Source organism: Nannobrachium achirus (genome assembly GCF_963921795.1).
Source record: "Nannobrachium achirus genome assembly, chromosome: 22".
NCBI classification, from domain to species: Eukaryota; Metazoa; Chordata; class Actinopteri; order Myctophiformes; family Myctophidae; genus Nannobrachium; species Nannobrachium achirus.
The window spans coordinates 905,601-930,338 of NC_137829.1; the positions used below are offsets into that span (position 1 = coordinate 905,601).

The 24,738-nt window shown below is 41.7% G+C and overlaps 1 protein-coding gene across 1 annotated transcript in view; it reads left to right on the forward strand.

The window, feature by feature from the left end:
* Positions 1 to 8,890, forward strand: part of myo1b (myosin IB) — a 171,322-nt gene extending 162,432 nt beyond the window's left edge. Inside the window, exons 29-30 of the mRNA XM_080753508.1 lie at positions 334 to 458; positions 5,154 to 8,890. Coding sequence (XP_080609634.1) covers positions 334 to 458; positions 5,154 to 5,292 — 264 coding nt within the window. The 3' untranslated portion in view covers positions 5,293 to 8,890. The remainder of the gene's footprint in view (positions 1 to 333; positions 459 to 5,153) is intronic.
* Positions 8,891 to 24,738: the final 15,848 nt, after the last annotated feature.

Below are 24,738 nucleotides of genomic sequence, written 5' to 3' on the forward strand. Positions count from 1 at the left end.
CACTGGGGCGGGACCCATTTGTGGGTCGCGGACCCATTTTTATGGGTCCCTTGATTTTTGGTTTCCTAAATTTTAGTTTTTAATTATTATTATTTCAAAACATTTTCAAAAACAATGACCCAAAAAGCTAAGATTATGTTGGATTAAAAAGTCATTCCATTAATAAAAATCTAAGAAATTCCATCAATTAGAAAACAAATGTTCAAGAAGTAGTGAAAATAGCTCACAACAAAGCTCTTTCTTTCTTTCTTTCTCTCTATCTCTCTCTCTCTCTCTCTCTCTCTCTCTCTCTCTCTCTATCTCTCTCTCTCTCTCCCCCCCCCCCCCCCCCAGGGCTCTGCGTCGGCCTCTAAAGGAGACTTCCTTCTCAGCAGTGAACACCTGATAGAGATCATCACCAAACTGCACCGGACCGGTGCCGCCACCGCAGACCAGCTGGACATAGATATCTCAGACGAGTAAGAGCCCAGCCTCCCACTGCGCGCGCACGCACGCACGCACGCACACACACACTGCTGCGTGCACACCATTTCCAAAACAACCCAAAATGGGGCGTTGCCAACTATCAGTACTATAGGTCTACTGCTAGTCAGGGGATATTAATAAAACCGGGGAATAAATTCCTTATCAAACAATTTCTTCACCAATGTGTTCGTAAAGGTCTAGTAACATTTCTAACATATCTAACATATCTAACATATCTAACATATCTAACATATCTAACATATCCAATGTGTTCGTAAAGGTGTAGTAACATATCTAACATATCTAACATATCTAACATATCTAACATATCCAATGTGTTCGTAAAGGTGTAGTAACATATCTAACATATCTAACATATCTAACATATCTAACATATCTAACATATCCAATGTGTTCGTAAAGGTGTAGTAACATATCTAACATATCTAACATATCTAACATATCTAACATATCCAATGTGTTCGTAAAGGTGTAGTAACATTTCTAACATATCTAACATATCTAACATATCTAACATATCTAACATATCCAATGTGTTCGTAAAGGTGTAGTAACATTTCTAACATATCTAACATATCTAACATATCTAACATATCTAACATATCCAATGTGTTCGTAAAGGTGTAGTAACATTTCTAACATATCTAACATATCTAACATATCTAACATATCCAATGTGTTCGTAAAGGTGTAGTAACATATCTAACATATCTAACATATCTAACATATCTAACATATCTAACATATCCAATGTGTTCGTAAAGGTGTAGTAACATTTCTAACATATCTAACATATCTAACATATCTAACATATCCAATGTGTTCGTAAAGGTGTAGTAACATTTCTAACATATCTAACATATCTAACATATCATTCATTTATTTCATTTCATTTATTTATTTATTTCGAACAAATTAAAATATTCAAAAAGACAAATAAAATAAAAGGAAGAATTAGATTTTTTAAAAAATAAAAAAGAATAACACCCAAAATTTCATATCTTCCTTGAATTATAATCCATATTCGAAAAAGGAGTAGGAAGAAGTTTGTGCAACTTATCTAGTCCTACCCCTGCATTTTCTAACATAAATATCTTACAGTTGTTAGTATTATGGTTTTCCGCCCCAGTGTTTATACACTTGAATTAGAAAAAATAAAGCAAAAATAAACAATAAACAATCAATCAGGCTTACTAGTCAAAACAATCCAGATCTGAACCAGATCTGCTGTACATTTCTATTCTAATTGATATCTATTTATTATGTCTATTTTATACATTTTCTTAAACCTGTTCCATGATACACTTTGTTTCAGTTCGTCTCTAAGATTATTCCATAGAATAACCCCTTTTGCTGATATACAGTGTTGTTTTGCATTGATCCTCACAAATGGATGTTCAAACATACATATACCTCTCAAATCATAATGACACTCCCTCCCTTGGAACAACTTTTGGATGTTGTGCGGCAATGTTTTATTTTCTGCTTTGTACATTATATGAGCTGTTTTCAGGTCAACCAGATCTTTGAATTTTAGAGTTTTTAATTGGATAAAGAGTTTATTAGTTGGTTCTCTATAATTAGTTTTATTTATAATTCGTATAGCTCTTTTTTGAAGTATAAATATTGAGTAAGTATTTGTTATATATGTGTTTCCCCACACCTCCATACAGTAAGTTATGTATGGTAGTATAAAGGAACAATATAACAGATATAATGCAGTTTTATTTAAATAATCTTTAACCTTGTATAATATTGCAATTGACTTGGCTATTTTAGTTTTTATATAATTTATATGTGGCTTCCAGCATATTTTATTATCTATAATTACTCCAAGAAATTTGACCTCAGTTACTTCTTCAATTTCTATTTCATTTATTGTTAGTTTTTTAATATTATTTATTCTACGATTACCAAATATTATATACTTTGTTTTACTTAAATTTAGCGTTAATTCGTTAGAATCAAACCAAATCTTTAATGTCTTCAGTTCCTGCTCCACTGTATCCAGAAGTTGTTCCAAGTTTTCTCCGCAACAGATCAAGTTTGTATCATCTGCAAAGACTATTGTTTTCATTAGTCCCGAAACCTCACATAGATCGTTAACGTACAAGATGAAGAGCAAAGGGCCCAACACAGAACCCTGAGGAACTCCATATTTAACAGTCAAATTCTGCGATTTACAGTCATTTATTTGTACATATTGGTTTCTACTATGCAAATAACTACTTACCCAGTCCAGCGCTACCCCTCTAATTCCACACCTCTCTAATTTTTTTATTAACAAGTCATGATTTACAGTATCAAAAGCTTTACTGAGATCTAGAAATACTCCAATTGCATACTCTTTATCTACTAATGCCTTGGTTACTGTTTCCACAAAATCTATTAATGCGTGTGTTGTTGTCCTATTAGCCCTAAAACCGTATTGTTGTTCACATAATATTTTGTTTTTGGAAATAAACTCATCTAGCCTCTTGTAAAAAACTTTCTCCAGTATTTTATATCTAACATATCCAATGTGTTCGTAAAGGTGTAGTAACATTTCTAACATATCTAACATATCTAACATATCTAACATATCCAATGTGTTCGTAAAGGTGTAGTAACATTTCTAACATATCTAACATATCTAACATATCTAACATATCTAACATATCTAACATATCCAATGTGTTCGTAAAGGTGTAGTAACATTTCTAACATATCTAACATATCTAACATATCTAACATATCCAATGTGTTCGTAAAGGTGTAGTAACATATCTAACATATCTAACATATCTAACATATCTAACATATCTAACATATCCAATGTGTTGGTAAAGGTGTAGTAACATTTCTAACAAAGATTGAAATTGAACATCCCTAGGAGAATCTTTGACAGCTAGGGTAATGCTGGGTCTCATTCACTTACTATACACTGTACTATAAGGGAAAAAATTACTCCCAAAAAATATGCTTTAAGTGGGATGTGAGGGGTCTAACTAGGTGTTTTTAATTATTCAGAATTCATTGCAAGCATTTGTTTTGCACGAAAAACATTCCTTTTGCCAAAAATCCCCCATACAACTGTGAAAAGTGATGACTCCTCACTAAACCATCATTTTTGGGGCTGTTTTTAGCCCAATTAATGTTTTTCATGCAAAACAAATGCTTGCAATGGATTCAGAATAATTAAAAACACCTAGTTCGACCCATAACATGCTACTTAAAGCATATTTTTTGGGAGTCATTCATAGTAAGTGAATGAGACCCAGAATTACCCTAGCTGTTACTAGACACCTTTACCAACACATTGGTGAAGACATCATTTGGTAAGGAATGTATTCCCAGCTTTGACAGGTATACTGATAATATTCCCTGACTACTATAGAGTAGTGAAGTGTGACGTAATTTACACATCCTACCTGGTTCGTGGTTTTCTTCCCCCATTCTGAATTCCCATAGACCTTTTTCATATCGCGTCATAAGAACTGTGTTCCAATTATAAACAAATTATCTCAGCGGTTTGACTCATATGGATATAAAGAATCAACTGCTGGTGAAAAAACACTAATGTTACTGTCGCCGAATTAGTTACATTTTCGCTAGAAACAGGCTTTATCACTTATGAGTGACTGACTATCATAAACCATACAGAGCCACCTCGCCGACAATATCGCAAAGGCTGTTTGTTTATTTTTGGACCACAATGTTTATATGAGACGATTTAAGATGACCCAATAGAGAATGACTTCTGTGGAACCACGGGATGAGCGAGTCACGTCATGACTTCACTGTTCTATACTAGTCCTGTCCAGGGTTCATCGCCATGCTGGCTTGTGGTGGACATTTTTGGATTCAGCTTGCCCTGAATGACCATTACCGTACGGGTCCTTATGGTTCCATTTGTACACTCTCAGAGTTATGGAGTGGGGTGGGGGGGTTGTTGAAAATAAAACATTTGAGAACCACTTTCCTAGTCCTAGGACTCCTAATATGCCATAGTGTCGTAGTAAATCAGTGTCAAACATTGTGAAGAAAATGTGGAGACTTGACATTTAGTAATTGGGACTTGATTATGATGATTATAATAAGGACATTATTATTTATTTTTTTAAACAATATGTTTATTTTGTTTTTCATTCTTTTTTAAGACATACAAGACAACATAAACAGTACAATAAAAGGCTACATTTAGACAAAACAAAAAGAATACAACATACAAAAAAACTAAATACCTGACACTAACACGAATATTTATGATACAAATAGCACATATACCATTAACATCCAGAGTCCTATGCCACAAGGCCGGACAAGTGACTGCAGAGAGAAAGCAGCTACCGTACTCACCCATAAGAAAGATCGTTGCCCTTGACATACTGAATAAAATTCCCCCATATTTTCTCAAATAGTTCTTGTTTGTTTTTGAGAGTGTATGTGATTCTTTCTAAAGGAAGGCACAAAGAGAGTTCCTTAAACCACTGAGCGATGCTAGGTTTCCCTGGCTAATAAGGACATTATAAGGGTGTGTAAAAACAAGATATAGAATTTGTCACAGACGTGTAGGTCTTCGCCACAGACACGGTAAGGACACATTGACCACCCCTGGTCCGGTCTCACGGTGTCTTCTCTCAAGTCAACGCCCGCGTTCCACATTTTGTCTTCTGGATTCTCCGCAGGTTCCTGGTGCAGTTCAAGCAGGACAAGGTGTGCGTGAAGTTCGTCCCGGGCGTCCCCAAGAACGGCGGCAGCAGCGTCTCCTGCAAGCGCAAGAACAACCGTCTGCTGGAGGTGTCTGTGCCGCCCGCCACCGTGTAACGCCAAGCCCCGCCCCCCTCCCCGCATCCCAACGCCGCTATTGAGTGTTCTGGTTGGAGGGACAGTCGAACCTTCAACCTCCCAACCCATCCCACGAACTTCGTTCTCAAAGCACCTACACCAAGCCCCCCCCCCCCCTCCCCCAATCATGACTGTGCAATTATTCTGCTTTGTTGTTGGGTTTTGTTTTGTCTTTTTGTTGTAATTTTCTCTTTTCTTTCGTTCTCTCGCGGTCGGAAAATACCAAGACACCATTTTCTGTGTTGTACACCAACCAGCACTGCCTATTTGCAGGTATTGGAGAATACCCCCCCTCCCCTACTCCAGGGGGCGGGGGGGGGTCACGTGCCACAAGTCGTTGGCCATTCCAGACGTTGTACTGGTGTGTATGTGTGTGTGTGTGTGTTTTTGTAAAACTGGGTGGGAGAAACTGAAGAAAAGAAAACTTTGGTCCTCTTGGGGTTCAAGTACAAAGGGGATCTCTAGCTAAATGATGACGGTTGTTATGCCTGAACCACTGAACCATCGTTCACAGGTCTGCAGACTCGTCTTTAGGGACGCTAGAGAATTAAGATGACCAGATTGCTTTTTTAAGAGATGGGCCTGACAGAGTCTGTATCTTTGTTTTTGTTTTCTTTATCTCCGAAGAACTAAAACGTAACGACTGCACTTCTCTTCACCAGGGCGTGTTCTCACACACACACAAACAAAAAGTGGTCGATCTGAAAATGTATTGGATTGTAATGTAATGTATTCGCTATTGTTCTCAGTGTTTCAGCGCTTTGCTTTTGGGACGTCCCACGTTTTTCCACAGAGCGATTCAACGGAAGCTCCAGTACTTGTCAGGTTTAATTTGCCAAGTCGTTGTTCAACCTTTTCTTGTTTGTTTGTTTTGTATCCCGAACTCCTCCAGTATGTGCCATTTAGCAGACCCCGTGTTTCTGTGGGCTGCATCATTACGTCACTCTGTACACAATGGACTTCTTGGATTGTAATTCAAGAAGCAATAGAGGTAATGTAACGCGTTGAGTTACCGTCATCGATATGTTACCATGCCAAAAAGACAAACCTATTTGAATCAGGGAACTAATCAACCTGTGGTTGCAACTTTTTGACAGCACCACATGTGCGTGATCAATTTAACATTTTCAACAGATCTAAGGCGCATACACATTATGTATAAACCATCTCTGAGCTTTATTTCTGATTAACATTTAGAACGGGTACACATTATTGCGTATCATTTTAATGCTTTAACTATTGTAAAATAGCAGATATACAATGCCGCGCTGCGAGCTTGTAGATCTGCTATTTTTGAAAAATCTTGAAAATTAGAACTTTGACGCGATTCTGTAAGTGTCTTTTGAATCCTTCTAAGATTTTTTGAAAAACCTATGTTTCTATGTCAGCAATCTGGCCAGCCATTGTCAAAGAAAAGGTCCTTTTCACTTAACCAGAGCTCAGTTAGTCTGTTCTAGTTGAGAGACTACGGTATGTCAGTGGTTCTCAAAGCTTTTCATGTGAAGGACCCCCAAAATGATATTTATTTGGCCAAGGACCCGCGTCTCAAAGTATTTAGTTCCAGGGGACCCCCCCCCCCCCCCCCCCCCCCCCCCCAGAAGCTAAATTTGAGTTACAAACGTTCGCTTCGAAAATACATATGTTCAAAGATTTGCACACATTTTCACGACTTTTTCAAAAATAGCAGATCTACAAGCTCGCCGTGCTGTGAGCTTGTATATCTGCTATTTTTCACTGGTTAAAGCATTCAGTAATTCTAGGCCCTAAATGGGTTAATTCATATCCAACTGCATCCTGGCCATCTTTCTTCTGCAAGAGTGATTTATATCTGTAACATTGTCTACGTATGTCTCCATGAATACAAGAGACCCACCCCCCTCCCTTTTTTCATGTAATAAAGGACTTCGTCACGGTTAGTGCAAAAGACAGGTTGGAGACATTTCTATCACAGGGGAACTTCCCAACTTACCACTGGGAAATGGGAGAAAAGAATCCTGGGCTTCCCAAGCCCTCCTATAACGACTTTCACAGATTAGAGCGTTTTCAACGGGTTCTCAAGTGAAACACTTACTTTTTTTTTTTTTTTTTTTTTTAATAAGTGGTGCAAAAGGGAAATGCGCTCATTGTCTGAAAGTAGTGCTTTTCACTGACCGACCCGGGGGGGGGGGGGGGGGGGGGGGGTAAAATGGTAGTAACCAGACTCACACAATCGTCAGGAGAGTTTTGAGGCGGTCCTCTTGTGTTAGACGTGCTCGTGCACACATCGGTCCTCCTCACTGTACCATAAGCTGTACATATAGGCTGCAAGCTTTAGCCCTGGCATGGACGCTGGGTTCATGATATTATCCTACGGTAGATCTTCTTGCTGTGTTGCTGAAATATCTGTTTTTACCCTTTTTTTTTGGTAGTGCATATGACCCACTCTGGGCCTATAATAAACGCAGTGTGTATCTTGGGGGAATGCCTGAAAACTTCTGAGTGTGTACGGCCACAGATTAATGAGAGGTCTGCAGGAGAAATCGACCAAATCACGGCTTTATGGTCCAGTATGCTCATGGCATAATATTTTGGTTATATATATATATAGACAGTACATACACAATGACACAAGCGCCAATGTTGATCATTAGAAACGAGTGCTATATTTTGAAGTATATTTAATACGATATTCTTTATCTGGATGTTGTTTCTTTTTTTCGTAGAGGGTTTTGTACTGTTGATTTCTAAGTCATCCTAAACATCTTGTTTATCTGGGTGACTGGTGTAGAGGATAAACATCTTGTTTATCTGGGTGACTGGTGTAGAGGAATGGTTCTCAACCGGTGGGCCAGGGGCCCCCTGGTGGTGGGCCTTAAGGATATTGCAAGGGGGCCCCCCTTGGCCCCTTCCCCCAAAAAAGAAATAATTCATTGCATTTGTTTTTCTTTTAAAACCTTCATTGCGATACCGCTAAATAAGTACTTTAAAGGTGTACTACGTTGGTTCCGTATTGATCCAAGCCCCTAAAACGCACCCGATTGATTGATATGCTATTGATCAAGACATTTGAAAATGTGGGCCCTCGGCGAAGTGGGGCCACTGACCCCAGAAGAGGTTGAGAGCCATTGGTCTCTAATAGGCAGTGTTTCTAAAACTCTACAAGGGGCTACCGTGGCGGTTTGGGCCAGTTTGTATGTGTTTTTTTTTGTAATAACCACAGAAGACCCATTGGGGGCAGACCTGAGGGACCTTGGCACAGGAACGGATGAGGAGCTTCTGAACGCAGGTTTATTTGCTCGTCTGCTGCTGCTCTGCACAGCGTGAGATTTTAATGCCGTTTTGCTAAAAAGAGGTTAACTCTTGGTTTTTATGTTCTCCCCCTCTCTCTTCTGGGATTAGTATTTTGGCATAAATAAATAAAATAAAAATAAAAACAGCAGTTTAGTAGAAACAAAGATGATGATGATGTGTGCATTGTTGTGTGCCTATAATGTTACCTGTGCTGAGAGACAGAGAACATGGAAAATGTTTCGATAGAAGTCAATGTAACACATTTACAGTTAATCTTTTTTTTTTAATTAAAAAAAGAAAATGCAATAATAAATATCTCTGTGGTGCTGATATGTTATGTGGGATATAAAAAGAAGTGGAGATGTATCCATGTTTCTGCAGCCACGATGTACAGCAGGGTTCCCCAATAGGCGGCCATTTGCGGCCCGCGGGGGGCTACTGTCTGCATGGCCCACACCAACCCCAGTAATAATGGTGGTACTGTATAAGAGCAGCAGCAACACTAGTATATCGTCGTTGTCGGGTCGAAATCTCGTATCTCCAAATTTGTACGTTCTTTCGCAAATCATAGAAGGCCGTCGCACAAAAGTAGTGAAAACAGCAGATTTACAAGCACACAACGCCTCGCACCGCGAGGCGTTGTGTGCTTGTAGATCGGCTGTTTTCACTAGTTTAAATCATTTTAAAAATGATAAATTCAACGGTTTTGGATATAACTCACTGGAGTAGCGGGAACGCCACCGTCGCCCCCTGCAATGTTGTGGCCCTCGGCTTGGTACCCTAGACATGATTCAATGCTGTGGCCCTCGGCTTGGTACCCTAGACATGATTCAATGCTGTGGCCCTCGGCTTGGTACCCTAGACATGATTCAATGCTGTGGCCCTCGGCTTGGTACCCTAGACATGATTCAATGCTGTGGCCCTCGGCTTGGTACCCTAGACATGATTCAATGTTGTGGCCCTCTGCTTGGTACCCTAGACATGATTCAATGTTGTGGCCCTCTGCTTGGTACCCTAGACATGATTCAATGTTGTGGCCCTTGGCTTGGTACCCTAGACATGATTCAATGTTGTGGCCCTTGGCTTGGTACCCTAGACATGATTCAATGTTGTGGCCCTCTGCTTGGTACCCTAGACATGATTCGCCCCTTGGGGAAGACTATTGGGGAACCCTGATGTACAGTACAGTATACATTCAATGGGAACCGGAAGTCCGCAAGGAATCATGGGATTCCCGCTCACCCGCGGCCGCTGCAGCGCGGTGGCTACCGGTTACCATAGTAACCACTTAACACGTCCCTGGACGTGATAAGGGGGCCGTGGAACGTGTAAAGTGATGTGCATAGTTTTTTTTTTTTTTTCTATTGACCCCATGGAGAATTCAGGGATATTTATTTTGTTTTTGTCACCTTCCTAAGCCAATAAGTGGTTCCCTATGTAGACACAAAGAGCCTGCTTTGTTCCCTATGGAGACACAAAGAGCCTGCTTTGTTCCCTATGGAGACACAAAGAGCCTGCTTTGTTCCTTAGACACAAAGAGTCTCCTCAAATTATTGGCTTAGGAATGCGACAAAAAAAATATTTCCATGAATTCAAGTCTCCATGTCTCAATATTGTGGGTGAACTATCCCTTTAACCTGGGATGACCCATGGGCAAAAAAGCTGGCAGAGGTGTTGAGGGTAAGGTTCAGTAAAAGTAAAGTAGGATCTCAAGGGAATGTCATTTTCTCTTCACATTATCTACTCACCTTGGCAAGAAGTCATGTTTCCATTAAGACCTGTGGCTGATTCAACAAAATGCCTTCTGACCTAAGCTTTCTGAAAAACTATTTTTGATTCAAATTATTACATATCATCGTTGTCCAAAACCGTTCGTTTTGCATTCATCATTTTAAAAATGATTTAAACTAGTGAAAACAGCAGATCTACAAGCACACAACGCCTCGCGGTGCGAGGCGTTGTGTGCTTGTAGATCGGCTGTTTTCACTACTTTTGTGCGACTGCCTTGTATAATGAAGCAGGGCTTTACTTTACGAAAGAACGTACAAATTTGAAACTTGGAGACGACAAAGACGATATATATTTTTTAATCATGTTGTTACAGTAGGCTATATATATATATATCGTTTTCGGGTGGAAACCTTGTAGGCCTATGACCAAAACCGTTCCTTTTTATTGTTATTTTGAAAACTTAAAATAGTGAAAATAGACGATCTACAAGCGTTGTGCGCTTGTAGGCCTTGGATCACAGAGAGAAAAGAAAACCTGCCCTGGCTCACTGGAGTGGATTTATTCATGTTTCAGCTAAAACCTTTAATACTTATTTGAAGGACCAAAGACTTATGTTTAGTAAAGATTCAAGAACAGCATGTCATGTCACCATTTAGCTCTGGTCCATAGCGTCACTGGAGTTCTCCACTGACGCTATGGACCAGAGCTAGTCACCAATCCTCTAGGGCAGGGCTTTTCAAAGTGGGTGACGGGGCACCCTGGGGTGTCGTGACGGCAGTCCAGGGGTGCCGCTAGATAATTTGATAATATTTGGAATTTATTTGGACTCTTCAAAGCATATTTAGTATAATTTTAAACTTGGAAGAACAAAGTTATTTTCAGTCAGTTTTAACCAAAATGGCTATCTCAACGTTTTCCTTTTCCAACATAATAGCTAAAATATGGCATAAATATAAGGTGTTGGGAGTGAAAATTATGAATATATTGTAGGGGTGCCTCAGATGAAAATAATATTTATATTTATAGGGGTGCCCTGAGCCCAAAAAGTTTGGGAACCCCTGCTCTAGTTCAAATGTCAACTAAATGGATACTTAATAAATATGGAACGGCGCAAAATCAGAAAGAAATTGAATACATTCCTGGAGGGGTTGTTATTTGTCAGTACTACCAACAGGGTTGGCTACACTGAGAATGTGTGTGTGTGTGGGGGGGGGGGGGGGACAGCCAGGCCTTGTAGTGAAGCAGCTGTCCAGATGTTTTCCATCACATCTGGGGAGAGCGAGAGAGAGAGAGCTGCTGCTGTGTCCCGGGTTAAATTCCGCGGCTTGGGGAGGCAGCCGGCGGGGAGGCAGGTCCCTGGGGACCAGCCCTCTACAGATTGAGGGAGGGAGGGAGGGAGGGAGGGAGGAGAGGTAAAAATAGCCCAGCCTTCTGGGCTGCTGTGTAGCGGCCCCGGGCCCCGGTTCCCACCGTCAGGCAGGCTGGGAAAGGAAGGAGGGGCCATGGGCTCCCTGTGGAATGGACATGTCGTGAAGTCTCTCTTTCTCTCTCTCTATGGAAAAAGTACTACATTATTTTACTTGACTCATTTACTGCCATTAGAAAATGGCGACTTACAACAACACCTACCATCATCTCCCAGTACTTACAACACCTACCATCATCTCCCAGTACTTACAACACCTACCATCATCTCCCAGTACTTACAACAACACCTACCATCATCTCCCAGTACTTACAACACCTACCATCATCTCCCAGTACTTACAACAACACCTACCATCATCTCCCAGTACTTACAACAACACCTACCATCATCTCCCAGTACTTACAACACCTACCATCATCTCCCAGTACTTACAACACCTACCATCATCTCCCAGTACTTACAACACCTACCATCATCTCCCAGTACTTACAACACCTACTGTCAGCTCCCAGTACTTGCCGCACAACCTACCGTGCACCCAAGCCGTGCTTATTACGCTGAGCTGGCGGTGCCCAGAATCGAACCCATGACCTTGGCTTGTGGTCCAAAGGCGAGAGATATAGGCCTACTCCAGTAAACACTAAGGCGGAGGCGGAGGGTGGAGGGGGCTCCCTGTGGACAAGCAGCCCTCAGTGGGAGTGTCTAAGGAACTGTATACTGTGCATAGTGTGCATCTGAAAACAGCTCTGCTATTCTCTACAGTAGCCCAGTCTCTATACCCTGAAGTATAGTAGGCTAGGTATGGCCTACTGCCCTGAAGAAGGCTGGAAAGCATTGTGTTGTTGGCATAGACAGATGATTTCCAGGAGAATAAACGTGTAACTGTTTTGGCCATAATTTAATTTGCGCAACGCACGCACGCACGCACGCACGCACACACGCACACACACACACACCCCTTGCAAAAAAGAAAATTGTGTAGAGTGAGTGAAGGTGAGGCTCACGCTGCTGCTTCAGTTGGATGCAGTGGTCTTTGGCGACATCTTGTGGGAATGCTTTGCCAATGCAGATTTCCAATTTGTCTCCTGCTGGTTTGTGTGAGTAGTTGACCCCCAAAATGACTTTTTTCTGTGGATTACTAACGGAATGGAGACTTGAGTTCAATAATATATATATTTTTTGTATTTGTCAAATTCCTGAGACAAAAACATTGATTTTAGTAAATGTACCCCCATTGATTCTGGATGGGGACCGAATGCATTTGGGTCCCCATACGGAATCAATGGGGGTCAATTTATTGTTATCAAATTATTATCTTAGGAATGCGACAAAAAACCAAAAATATAATTGAACTCAAGTCTCCATGGCATAAGTAATCAATAGAAAAAAAGTCATTTTGGGGGTGAACTACTCCTTTAATTAGAAGTTTGCATAGGAAAAGGTACAGTTTACAGTTTAATGACAGTGCAGTTCACTGGTACAAGGTCAACTAAAAGGATAAACACCTCAAGAAAGCCGTTGGCTCGTTTCAATTGGGGTCCTTTTTAAAACTCAAAACATTGAATGACAGACAAATAAAACAGTACTATGCAGACAATATATTAAAAAAAGCAAAATAAAAGGTATTTACAATAGAAAGGTCAGGGGGAGGTAAGGATAGGCTTTGTTTTCTTTTACCAGTTTCGAGTAGCAGCCACCTGTAAGTGGCTTTTCAGAGCGGTTTTAAAGGAAGGTAGGGATATGATATATGAGAGTTGGAGGCTGCAGGAAAAACTAGTGTTGGTGGGACAAAGTAGCCTAGATACTAATGGTCAAATGTACAAATCTACAAGCACAGCGTGTCATTATGTGATGTGATATGAGCTTGTAAATAATTAAGCTTTAATAATATTATATTAAATCATATGATATGCTATTACAGTGTGCATAATGTAATACACTCACGCAAAGATAAATGTATCTTCAATCTTTGGGATTATCGTCACCATGGCTGGAAATCCTACTTGACTAATCAATGATTCATGCATACAAATTAAATTAAAGAAAAAGTCTCAGATATCTCCTCCTGGAGATTATAAAAAGTATTACATGACACAAGCATTGGAGGTGGTTCTGTGGTTCTGTGGACCTCAGCAATCTAATTCTAAAGCCCAAAATGCTCTGCTGTTGTCATTAAGCTTAAGAAACATTTGTTTGATGCAGTTGTTGGTTACACAAAATGATGTACTGTCCCCATTAAAGCCGATTAAATGCCTTCTATATCATTTTATTTTGTGCGTAGGACCCCCAAAATGAGATGTATTTGGCCACAGGCCCCCCCATTTGAAAATGCTTTGTGCCGGGGACCCCCAGAAGAGAAGATTTGTGTTAAAAAAATGCAACAAAACTTTCAAGTTTTTTTCAGAAATGTTCAAAAATAGCCGATGACCAAGCTTGCTGTTTGAGCTGCAATTTTTTAATTAGCCATGCTAAAAAAATATAATGACATGCTTTCCCGGTTTTAATGGATTCATATTAACCCTTTGAAATGTGATGCACAGAATCGTTGTTCACCTTTTTTTTTTTTTTTTTAAGCCTCGTCCCAGAGAGTTCTGCCAATGCAGGGTCAGAGACAGAGCCGGTCAGGTGGTTCATGTACCTCGAAATGTCACTTTTCCCTCATAGACTCCAATGCATTCCGTAAACTTCCGGTCCGCGCGTTGTCACTGTTCGCCAATAGATGTGTATGTAGAAGACCTGGCCCCATGAAGTGAACGGAGTTGGCGTGACTCGCCAATAGAGGTCGTTTCAGCCCCAGGGGGCACCGTGTCGGACCACCTGACCCTCACAGAGTAGGCCTACTATCTCTTCACAGCCCTCAAAGAAAACTCAACATACACTCAGAACACATTGTAATATTGTCGTAAGATTGTACAGTATCAGTTGAGAATGCAGTTGAGAATGAGTTTATCTCTATCCCCGTTACAATATGCTAGACCCCTGGGGGATGGATTGCTGAGGTGGAGCGCCACACCTATAACGTCATCTCCCAATACTTACCGCACGACTTGCCGCACCCAAGCCGTGCTACTCATGCGCTGAGTTGGACTGTGCCCAGGATCGTACCCATGACCTTGTGGTCCAAAGGCCAGAGCTCTATAACAAACTGAGCTACCCGGATGATCCCCAGAAAAGTCATCAACCTTTATTTTCACCTCAAGACATTCTCCCCTTTTTTCTCCCCAATTTAGCATTCTTTATTATGCCAACAATGTCCTCCTCACACATGCACATTGCTGTGCTGTCACTGCTGTGGTATCCTTATTGGGACTTTGTCCGTAGTTCAAAACAAAACGCTGTTTGTCATGGATGATTATTAACCTCTCTTTCAACAATAGCACCTCTACTCAACTTCCACCAAGTGTAACATTACATTATAAGTTGTCTGTTTCACTCTTTAACGGCAAGATATAACGTAGTTTGTGTCTGTCTGTCTGTCTGTCTGTCTGTCTGTTTGTCTCACACAGGTGTGTGTGAGCCTGCTTAGGGAGTGTCTGCTGTATGGCAATAACCGGCATCAGTGTAGCTACTTTCCTGGGACCATCTGACAGCACGGTATTATAGTTTTCAGGGTTTTCCATGGTGGTAGCATAGCGAATCTGAAGTTTAATTCGTACTCTGTTGAGCAAAAGTGCTGCGTGCCCCCCCAAACAAACAAACACAAACAGCTAAGCCAGAAAGACGAGTGACTTTGCACAAGGCAATATGTTGAATCTATAGGTGTCGCCGTGCAAGCAAATTATGTCTAATCTAAGCACGCATTAGAGGATTAAAGTATTCTGTGTGTGTATACATGCATTTATTTTTCATTTTGGGTTGAGTAGGCAATGTGGGTCATGACTGTATTTCAATCTTCAGGCTAAAACTGTTAATTAACTGAAAAATGGTATTGGATAACCTTGGTTATTTGTGTTGTTCCTATCCGTTATATAGGAACCCAACCCCACTCCAGAAACCAAAATAAAGTCAGAGGCACTACTCTTTTTGAGCTTTGGTGATTTTCACACTTTCTGCCTCTAATATTTGACAGTTTGGCCAATGTTTAATTTGTGATTTTATAGGTATTAAAAATCCCAGAGAAGGACACTTATATGGTACACATTTAGCCTTCAGTAGTCATATGAACCATTTTGCACCTTAATGAGGTAAGAGGAAAGGTTCAGTGCACTTGCAACTGAGAACAAAAGTCAAGTCAGTTAAGACCAATTAGTTTGGCAGCTAAAATTCAAACATGTTAGCAGTGGTGTAAAGTAACTAAGTACATTTACTTAAGTAATGTACTTACACTTTTGAGGTATTAATACTTTTACTTCTGCTCCACTACATTACTCCGCTACATGTGATGTGAGCGATGCAGTGCGTTGTGAGCTTCCACTATTAATGTTCCACTATTATAAAGTAGATGATGTCAGTCATTTCTTTGTTTATTATAAAGTAGATGATGTCAGTCATTTCTTTGTTTATTATAAAGTAGATGTCAGTCATTTCTTTGTTTATTATAAAGTAGATGATGTCAGTCATTTCTTTGTTTATTATAAAGTAGATGATGTCAGTCATTTCTTTGTTTATTATAAAGTAGATGATGTCAGTCATTTCTTTGTTTATTATAAAGTAGATGATGTCAGTCATTTCTTTGTTTATTATAAAGTAGATGATGTCAGTCATTTCTTTGTTTATTATAAAGTAGATGATGTCAGTCATTTCTTTGTTTATTTAGGTCATATCTGCCCTGTACAACTTCAAAGCCTAAGAGCCAAACAGAAGTGCATTTTTTATTCATTATATTCCACTGACAGAAACACAATTAAATTGTTAATTGCAATATTTGTGTGACAATTGAAGTTGTCATGTAACATCGTACGTCTGTATCGTGACAGCCCTACCTGGACCCCTGTTTTCTTCAGTTCATATGAAAACTTTATGAATTCCCACCACAGCTCTCTGAGTGTCAGCCAAGTGTCGGCGTGTCCTCATTACTTCTAAACACTCAAATCACTGAAACTGAGACCTCGTTCACACAAATCAAATCAAATCAAATCGCTTTTATTTATAGAGCATTATTTAAAAAACAACTTTCTTGTCACCTCTGCGTCAGGATGATGGTGCAAAGTGAACAATGACAGATGGACGGAGATTACATCTGAAATTCCTGCTGGATTAAGACAGACTCTAGTTTAAGCACCTGTGGATTCAATCTGTGCCACTGGCACTGATTATAATGTGTGATTGTGTGTGTGTGTGTGTGTGTGTGTGTGTGTGTGTGTGTGTGTGTGTGTGTGTGTGTGTGTGTGTGTGTGTGTGTGTGTGTGTGTGTGTGTGTGTGTGTGTGTGTGTGTGCGTGCGTGTGCGTATGCGTGTGTGTGTGCGTGCGTGCGTGCGTGCGTGCTTTATTAATTCTTTATTTTTTTTAATTTTTTATCCCACTGTTTCTTTAGCCCATTTTTTTTTCACCTGGTGTCAATTATCTAATGTAATCCTGGTCGCTGCTTTCCCTCTGCCAACCTGGGGAGACAACGGACTGACCTCATGCTTCCTTCTATGCAACCAGTTCCTTTCCCCTCCATCAGGCGCCCCAGCTTGCCAGGGGGAGGCAGTATTGAGACCAGGATTACTGCATGTTTTTTGTGAGGGTACCTACCATAGACTGTAATAAAATATGGACTATGGGAAGCCATTGGTTTCTACGGAAATTATGCTAATTGGCCCGTGTATGGGTGACGCCATCATTGTAGAAATCAACGTTCATTGGTAGAAATGGTACCATCTCGAATGCTATTTGCTGCCAACGGTCACGTGCAACCGCAGGGATACTTGGAAGAATGTGGTGTTGAGCTTGTCGCAAATAAAGCACACGAAGAAGCACAACTAGCGGCCAATCATAGGAAATTTCAGTTCCGTGTTTGCTTCATTTTAAATCCGGACAACTGGCCCCCTGCATGGTACCTACCCTAGGAGACACAGGGAGAACATGCAAACTCCACACAGAAAGGTAAAAGCCAATCCCACCTAAGGTATGTGCGCTGATGATGCGGAGGAGAGAACACGCCCCCAGTGTGTTCCCAGCAGGAATCGAACCCAGGACCTTCTAGTCACAAGGCGACAGCGCTACCGACTGTGGCACCGTGTCCGCAGTGTTATTCATTCATTCAGAGGATTGCTGGGCCAGGAGGCCGTTCTGAAGCGGCACCACGAAGCCCGCGTCTCCAAAGGAAAGAGCGTTTTCCTTGAGCAGACCAAACCGTTTGTGGAGTCTGGAGTGTCTCAAGAACGCAGAGGAAGGTGAAGCACTCGCTGCCAAGTTGATTTATGGGTCGCGTTTCGATTCTGCACTTTGGTCACAAATTCAGGGTGCTTTGTGTTTGTTTGTTTATTTTATTTCAACAATCTGCCGGCGAGGAAGGCTACTATCGTGAGTTCTGAAGAGAATGTTGTTAGAGGAGGTTAGGAGGGATGGAGCAAAAACCTCCATAAGCCCTCTCTTGGGGAGTCATAAACACAAACCAGATGGTAATTAATTCATGGAGGGAGAGACGGCACATAATAACACACAGAAATAGAGTAATGGTGGAATCTCGGAGACGAGTGAATTGTCAAAGTACATCTGACGGAGATGAAACCGCAGCGAGAAGAATCGCCGTTCCAGTGCTTCAAGAAGTATCGAGTATTTAAACTATTTGTCATCGGCAGAGGACGTAATCGGTTTCAGCAAAAGCCAATGAAAATTAGATTTATTTTGTTTCCGGATTTTAACCCATTAAGACCTGAGGCAGATTCTACATAAGTTTTCTTAATGTATTTGGCCGTGGAGTTGTAATGCAGCCGGAAGAGTTGGAATGGCACATCTGTATATTGAAAGATTTGAAAAAAGCGAAGAAAAAAATGCAGACCTACAAGCCCATAGATGCCTTAATGGTCCACGTCACATTGATATAAACCAGCATGCGCACGCTGGTCGGCACCAAATGAACCCCACCGTTCATAGGATGCAATGGATGGCACTTGTGTTTAAAAATGCATTCCATCAAACTTTCAGATGCCGTTTTTCTCCCAGTGTGGAGGAAGAATGCTTAGGATTTTTACTGTAATTTCTCACTCTTGAAATATATAATCCTTAGTTTCTGTTGATTGTAAACAATAATAGCGATTCAAAACAGTTGTCCTTCAAACCCCACCTCCATTCACCGTCATCAGAACAGAGGGAGCGCTCCTCGTCCTCATGATCACCAGAGCGTCTACTGCTCGCCCAGCTGCAGTCCATGAAGGCTAATTTATGATCCGTCCTGCGACGGTGTCGCGCGCAGACCTCCAAGCTCAGAAGGGTTGCATTGGTGACGCGATGTGAGTTTGTATATCAGCTACTCTTGACGCGGAATACCGTAGCGCAGCAACTAGTGACGGGAACACATAGCATGTCACGTCACATCCTGCGTGCTACTATATGCTGCTGGTTACCTTGGTTACACACTGTTATACTAATAATACCAGTAGGATGCCTAAGGGCGAAAAGCAGGAGGGAATTCGCGCAGGACGGAATTCATTATTGATATATATATCGGACCAGTTATGAAGATCCCTGATACCCATATATGGAGATCCATGTATATGGAGATATGGGCATATTGGATCGGCGGTTCTGCCAGAAAAAATAAAAATAAAAAATAACATACAACTGTACATTGTGCAAGTACAGTAACGGCAGGGGAAGCAGCTAAGAACATAAGCAAAAATCTGAGCTATCCATGTGCAAAAGTTGGAGTCTGTAGAACCAACCGTGTGCTGTGAGACCCCAGACATGCTTACTCGGTTACTCGTTAAGTGAAAGTCCTCTGACATCAACCCTTTTATGCCCATATATGGAGATCCCTGTCTGTAGAACCAACCGTGTGCTGTGAGACCCCAGACATCCGTACGTGTCAGTATCTGTCTCTCAGTCCTTGTCCCCTTTTATGGGCATATTGGTTGGTTTTGTTGCCTACAACTGTACATCAGGGATCTCCATATATGGGCACACAAGGGACAAGAACGGAATGTGATGTCACAATGTGATGTTCATGAAATAGTTTTATTTTTATTTTTCATGACCGTTTCAGTTTTTTTCACTCGGTGCCGCGCTGTGAGCTTGCATATCTGCTATTTTTCAATAGTTAAAGCATGAAATAATTCTAGGCCTAAATGGGTCAATGGATGAGGTCATGCAACAACCTATATCCACTCCACTTGCCGCACGCCTTTAGCCACCTCCTAATCGACTGATCGACTGATCGAGGACAGAGGCCTTTAGCCCCCTCCTAATCGACTGATCGACTGATCGAGGACAGAGGCCTTTAGCCCCCTCCTAATCGACTGATCGACTGATCGGCTGTGGCCGTGCTGTGCACGTTGTGGGCGCGCTGCAGTGCACGTGCAGCCACGAGGTGCGCAGCACCCATCTCATCTACTTCACGTCTGTCCCACTTTAAATGGTAATTACTGTTCAGTCAAGCATGGGAGAGTGGGAGCGAGATGGCGATTCAAGGTGTTATGAAAACAGAGGTCATCTTCTCGGATAATTTATGACGGTCGTTTAAAAAAAGCAGAGGGTTGGTTTTAATAATTCTGCGGTTGAAAAGTGGCGTTCCAGTGTTTTAGTGTGGGCGCGCGGTTTTAAAGCCCACGCAACCGTGTAAAACGGGCGCTTATAAAAGCACCTCACAATTAGTCGCCGTGTTGTTAAGGGGTTCAGAGGACAAGATAACTTGGATTTGATTGGCTCAATAAATCTGATTCATGTACCCTTTATATTTTATTTTATTTTGTTTTATTCATTTTTGAAAGGCACACCCAAATAGAACGTGATCTTTTAGATTCAAGGCCTTATAAAGTCTGCATGCTGTCAGGCACAAAGCAATTTATCTTTGAAAGCTTTTTTTTTTCTCCCCAAGGGAACTGAAAAGTGTTTACTTCCAACTCTGAACCTCTGTACTGTATAAGCATTCACACGCGTTTCATTGAAAGCAGCAATACATAGAAAGTTTTCATAGTTGTGGTGGCCTAACCTCTATGTTATACCAAGGTTTCATACCAAGGTTTCAAGTGGAATGCAATAGGTTTATAAAAGCACACCCATCCATCCAAACAACTGGCTAATGCTCCTATTCATGGACATTTATTGTGACACCATTACAAAAAAGTGATGTTGTGAGAGCAGAGCTCTTCCTCAAGAGAAAGAGAAGTTACGTAAAGTAATACAGCTTGTGAGTGTGGAGAGGCGACTATGGTTGTTCAATGTAACTTCGCTTAACGTATAGCCTTGCTATTCAGCTGCAGAAATGTCAGAGAAAATGGATGTATTGGAAAAGCGTTGTCATGTCTGCTTATTCATTATTATAAGCAACTTTGGGCCTCCGTAAAATTAAGTAATAATGGATTGCATTTTTATTGCACTTTTCAAAGCAAGTTGCGAACTCAAAGCGCTTTACATGGTCCATTCATTCATTCATTCATTCATTCATGTAGGTATACAAGTATACCTGGTTTTCAGGTGAGTGGTGACCCAGCTGACGTTAGCCACGCCCACAGCTGTTGTCATATCCTAATAAGGGGAGGGGATTATTTTAGTGAGTCACTAAAGCGGTGTGTTTCCATTGGGCCTTTAGACTCAGAGGCTTTCAGCTTACAGGAAGAAACAAAAAATACACAGGGAAGACATATTGCATATTATAACCACACCTGGGGGTTTATTAGAGTAATGTTAACTCCATATGACACATACAAATCATATTATAACCTTACCTGGGGGTCTATTAGAGCAATGCTAACTCCATAGACACATAAAAAAACAGAAAGTACAAAACTATGGCTCCACCTCTTAAAGATGTGTTTGAAAATAACATATCTACAAGCTCAAGTTGTGGCTATTTTCAAATAGCCGCTTTTAAAGTGCTCATGAAAGTGCTAGTTTTCTCAGACCTGGTTGTGCTTAACCCATTCAGAACGGGTACACTGTATTGTGTATTATTATTTTATGCTTTAACTAACTAACTCACAGCGCGGCACTCGCGAGCGTGAAAATTAGAATTTTGACCCGATTCTATAAGTGTCTTTTTTTAATCCTTCTAAGACTTTTTTGAAAAACCCTATGTTTCTATGTCAGCAATCTGGCCAGCCATCGTCAAAGAAAAGCTACTTTTCACTTAACTGGAGCTCAGTTAGTCTGTTCTTGAGAGACTACTATGTCAGTGGTTCTCAAACCTTTTCATGTGAAGGACCCCCAAACTGATATTTATTTGGCCACGGACCCCCATCTCAAAATATCTAGTTCCGGGGACCCCCCAGAAGCAAAATTTGAGTTACAAATGTTCGCTTTAAAAATACATATTATATTCAAAGATTTGCACACATTTTCACGACTTTTTCAAAAATAGCAGATCTACAAGCTCGCAGCGCGGCACTCGGTGCCGCGCTGTGAGCTTGTATATCTGCTATTTTTCACTGGTTAAAGCATTCAATAATTCTAGTTATTTCTCTGTCAAACACAGGACTGGAATCCAAGCAGTGACTGAGCTATGTGGAGACAGATGGTGGCATTCACTGACAACACCAATAGATGGCAGTAAATCCTTTTGGTCTGTGACTTCCTAGCAGCACTAAAACCCCCCCACGGAGATGGATTCAAGCTTTATGAAAGTAGAAAGTGCCATTTTGAGGAAACTAGACTAGAAAGTATTAGACAAGTATTCTATTTTTTTATTTTATTTTATTCCTGCCGCTCTCTCTCTCTCTCTCTCTCTCTCTCTCTCTCTCCCACGAGGATTTGTTTGCCTTTTGGTTTTATTTAGTTTTTTTTTTTTCAAAAGAACATGAAACAATTTGGGAAACTGACATGCCAGCAGGGGGAAGGAAAGGCAGCTGTGTGTGTGTGTGTGTGTGTGTGTGTGTGTGTGTGTGTGTGTGTGTGTGTGTGTGTGTGTGTGTGTGTGTGTGTGTGTGTGTGTGTGTGTGTGTGTGTGTGTGTGTGTGTGTGTGTGTGTGTGCGCGCGTGTGTGCGTGTGTCATGCAGGCTGGAAGGCTGTGATTTCCTCTCTCTCTCTCTCTCTCTCTCTCTCTCTCTCTCTCTCTCTCTCTCTGTCAACAGCCCTGGTGGCATCGTCTTCGATGCTTGTCACCCGTGCCTCGCTCGCTGCCACCCTCACCAACAAGCTGTCACCCACACCACACACTCACTCACACGCTCACACGCACACATACACACACGCACACGCACACAGGGTGTTACTGCATAGAGGCAGCACAATATAGCTGGATATGCTGAAGAAGGCTGCGGTGTAAAAGAGCTGAGAATAACGCTCAGTGCCGGCCTTTGGTACAGGAGAGAGAATTGCTTGCCTGGAGCGCCACCTAGAGGCACTGCCTGGAGCGCCACCTAGAGGCACTGCTAGGTAGCCCCTGCAAATATAATAAATGTTTCGTAATTCTAGCATGCCGTTAATCAGACCCATTCAACTGCGTGGGATTGATGTTTCACCTGTGAAATGGCCCTAAGGTAGCATTTTTCTATGAGTCACCTAACCTGACTCCGCCAGACCGCCCTACTTTTACCATCTGGAATCGCTTGGGTAAAACCGATGTAAGGGGCAGGCCATTTTTTCAAGTTCTTTAGCAGGTGATTGGATGGGGCCGTCTGTCTATCACAGTCTGGGAGTGCTCCCACTCCAACCACTCATATCGGCCTGTCTGCATGACGTTACACCCAGAATTTGCCTCCTGGGTTTCTGTGGTCTGCACTCAGACTCTATTGGCTTAGAGCCGCTCAGAGCCCGCCCGTAGCTGCCGCTGATTGGTCCGGACTTGGCACCCAGATGTTTGCGCAGCAGGCATACGCACTGCTGCCACCATCTGGCGGAGTCAGGTTATGAGTCACCCCATCACATGTCACAGTCACAGGCCTGCAGTGAAAGCAACTGTGCAAGGGCAGCGTGGGTAAAGTGGGTAAACAAAGCCAGGCAATGTTTATACCTTCATTCAGACCAAAGAAACACGCACGCAATCATGTGCGCCTCCAGTCTGTGACAGTTGTTGTTGATTGACAGTCACGCTGTCCGATCGCCACAGCCACACCTACACGCAGAGCAGCGCTGCTTTCATTGGCTTCAAGAGCTCACGCAGGCACAAGATTTGAATAATGTTGGTTGAGATGAACTTCTTTCAAATTAGATCTGTCCTTGTCAGTGTGCGTTCAGCGTGAATTTTGTCGTATCGCGCTAGACGGGCTGCACGCAAGCCTCCATGTATGGTTAAAGCGGTTAACTCATTTTAATGGGGATCCCCTTAAGGACCCCTGGAACTTCCTCAAGGACTCCAGGGAGGGGGTCCCTGGACCCCACTTTCAGAGCCACACTAATACAACGCCTTCATATGAGATCCCTGATGTCATCAATATTATATCTGGGAATGTCCATACATGGACATAATTGTGTCAGTTGAATGTGGTCTATGGAGTCAAACGTCTCTGATGTCAGACATCAGTCATCTCCATATTTGGGAAAATATGGTCACATTTTGCCCACATTTTGTCCAACTTCAACAACCAACCAGTTCTGTGCATTATTTTGGTCAAAGTTGATCCCATGCCAAAGCACCAGTGTTCGCCCAGCGGTCTCCTTGCTTCTCGCCCTCAGGGCCAGGGACGTGCTGGCCATTGGGAAAAGCGGGACAACTCCCGAACGACCATTAGGAAAAAATTAAAAATAAAATGTCGGCCTTCATTCCATTTTGGGGGCTGGGTGGCCAGCAAAGTAAATCGTCACTGACGGGCAGAAACCTTCTATCTCCAAGTTTCAAATTTGTAGATTTCTTCGCAAAGCAAAGCCCTGCTTCATCATACAAGGCCGTCGCACAAAAGTAGTGAAAACAGCAGATCTGCAAGCACACAACGCCTCGCACACACAACGCCCAGCACGTCCCTGCTCAGGGCGTTT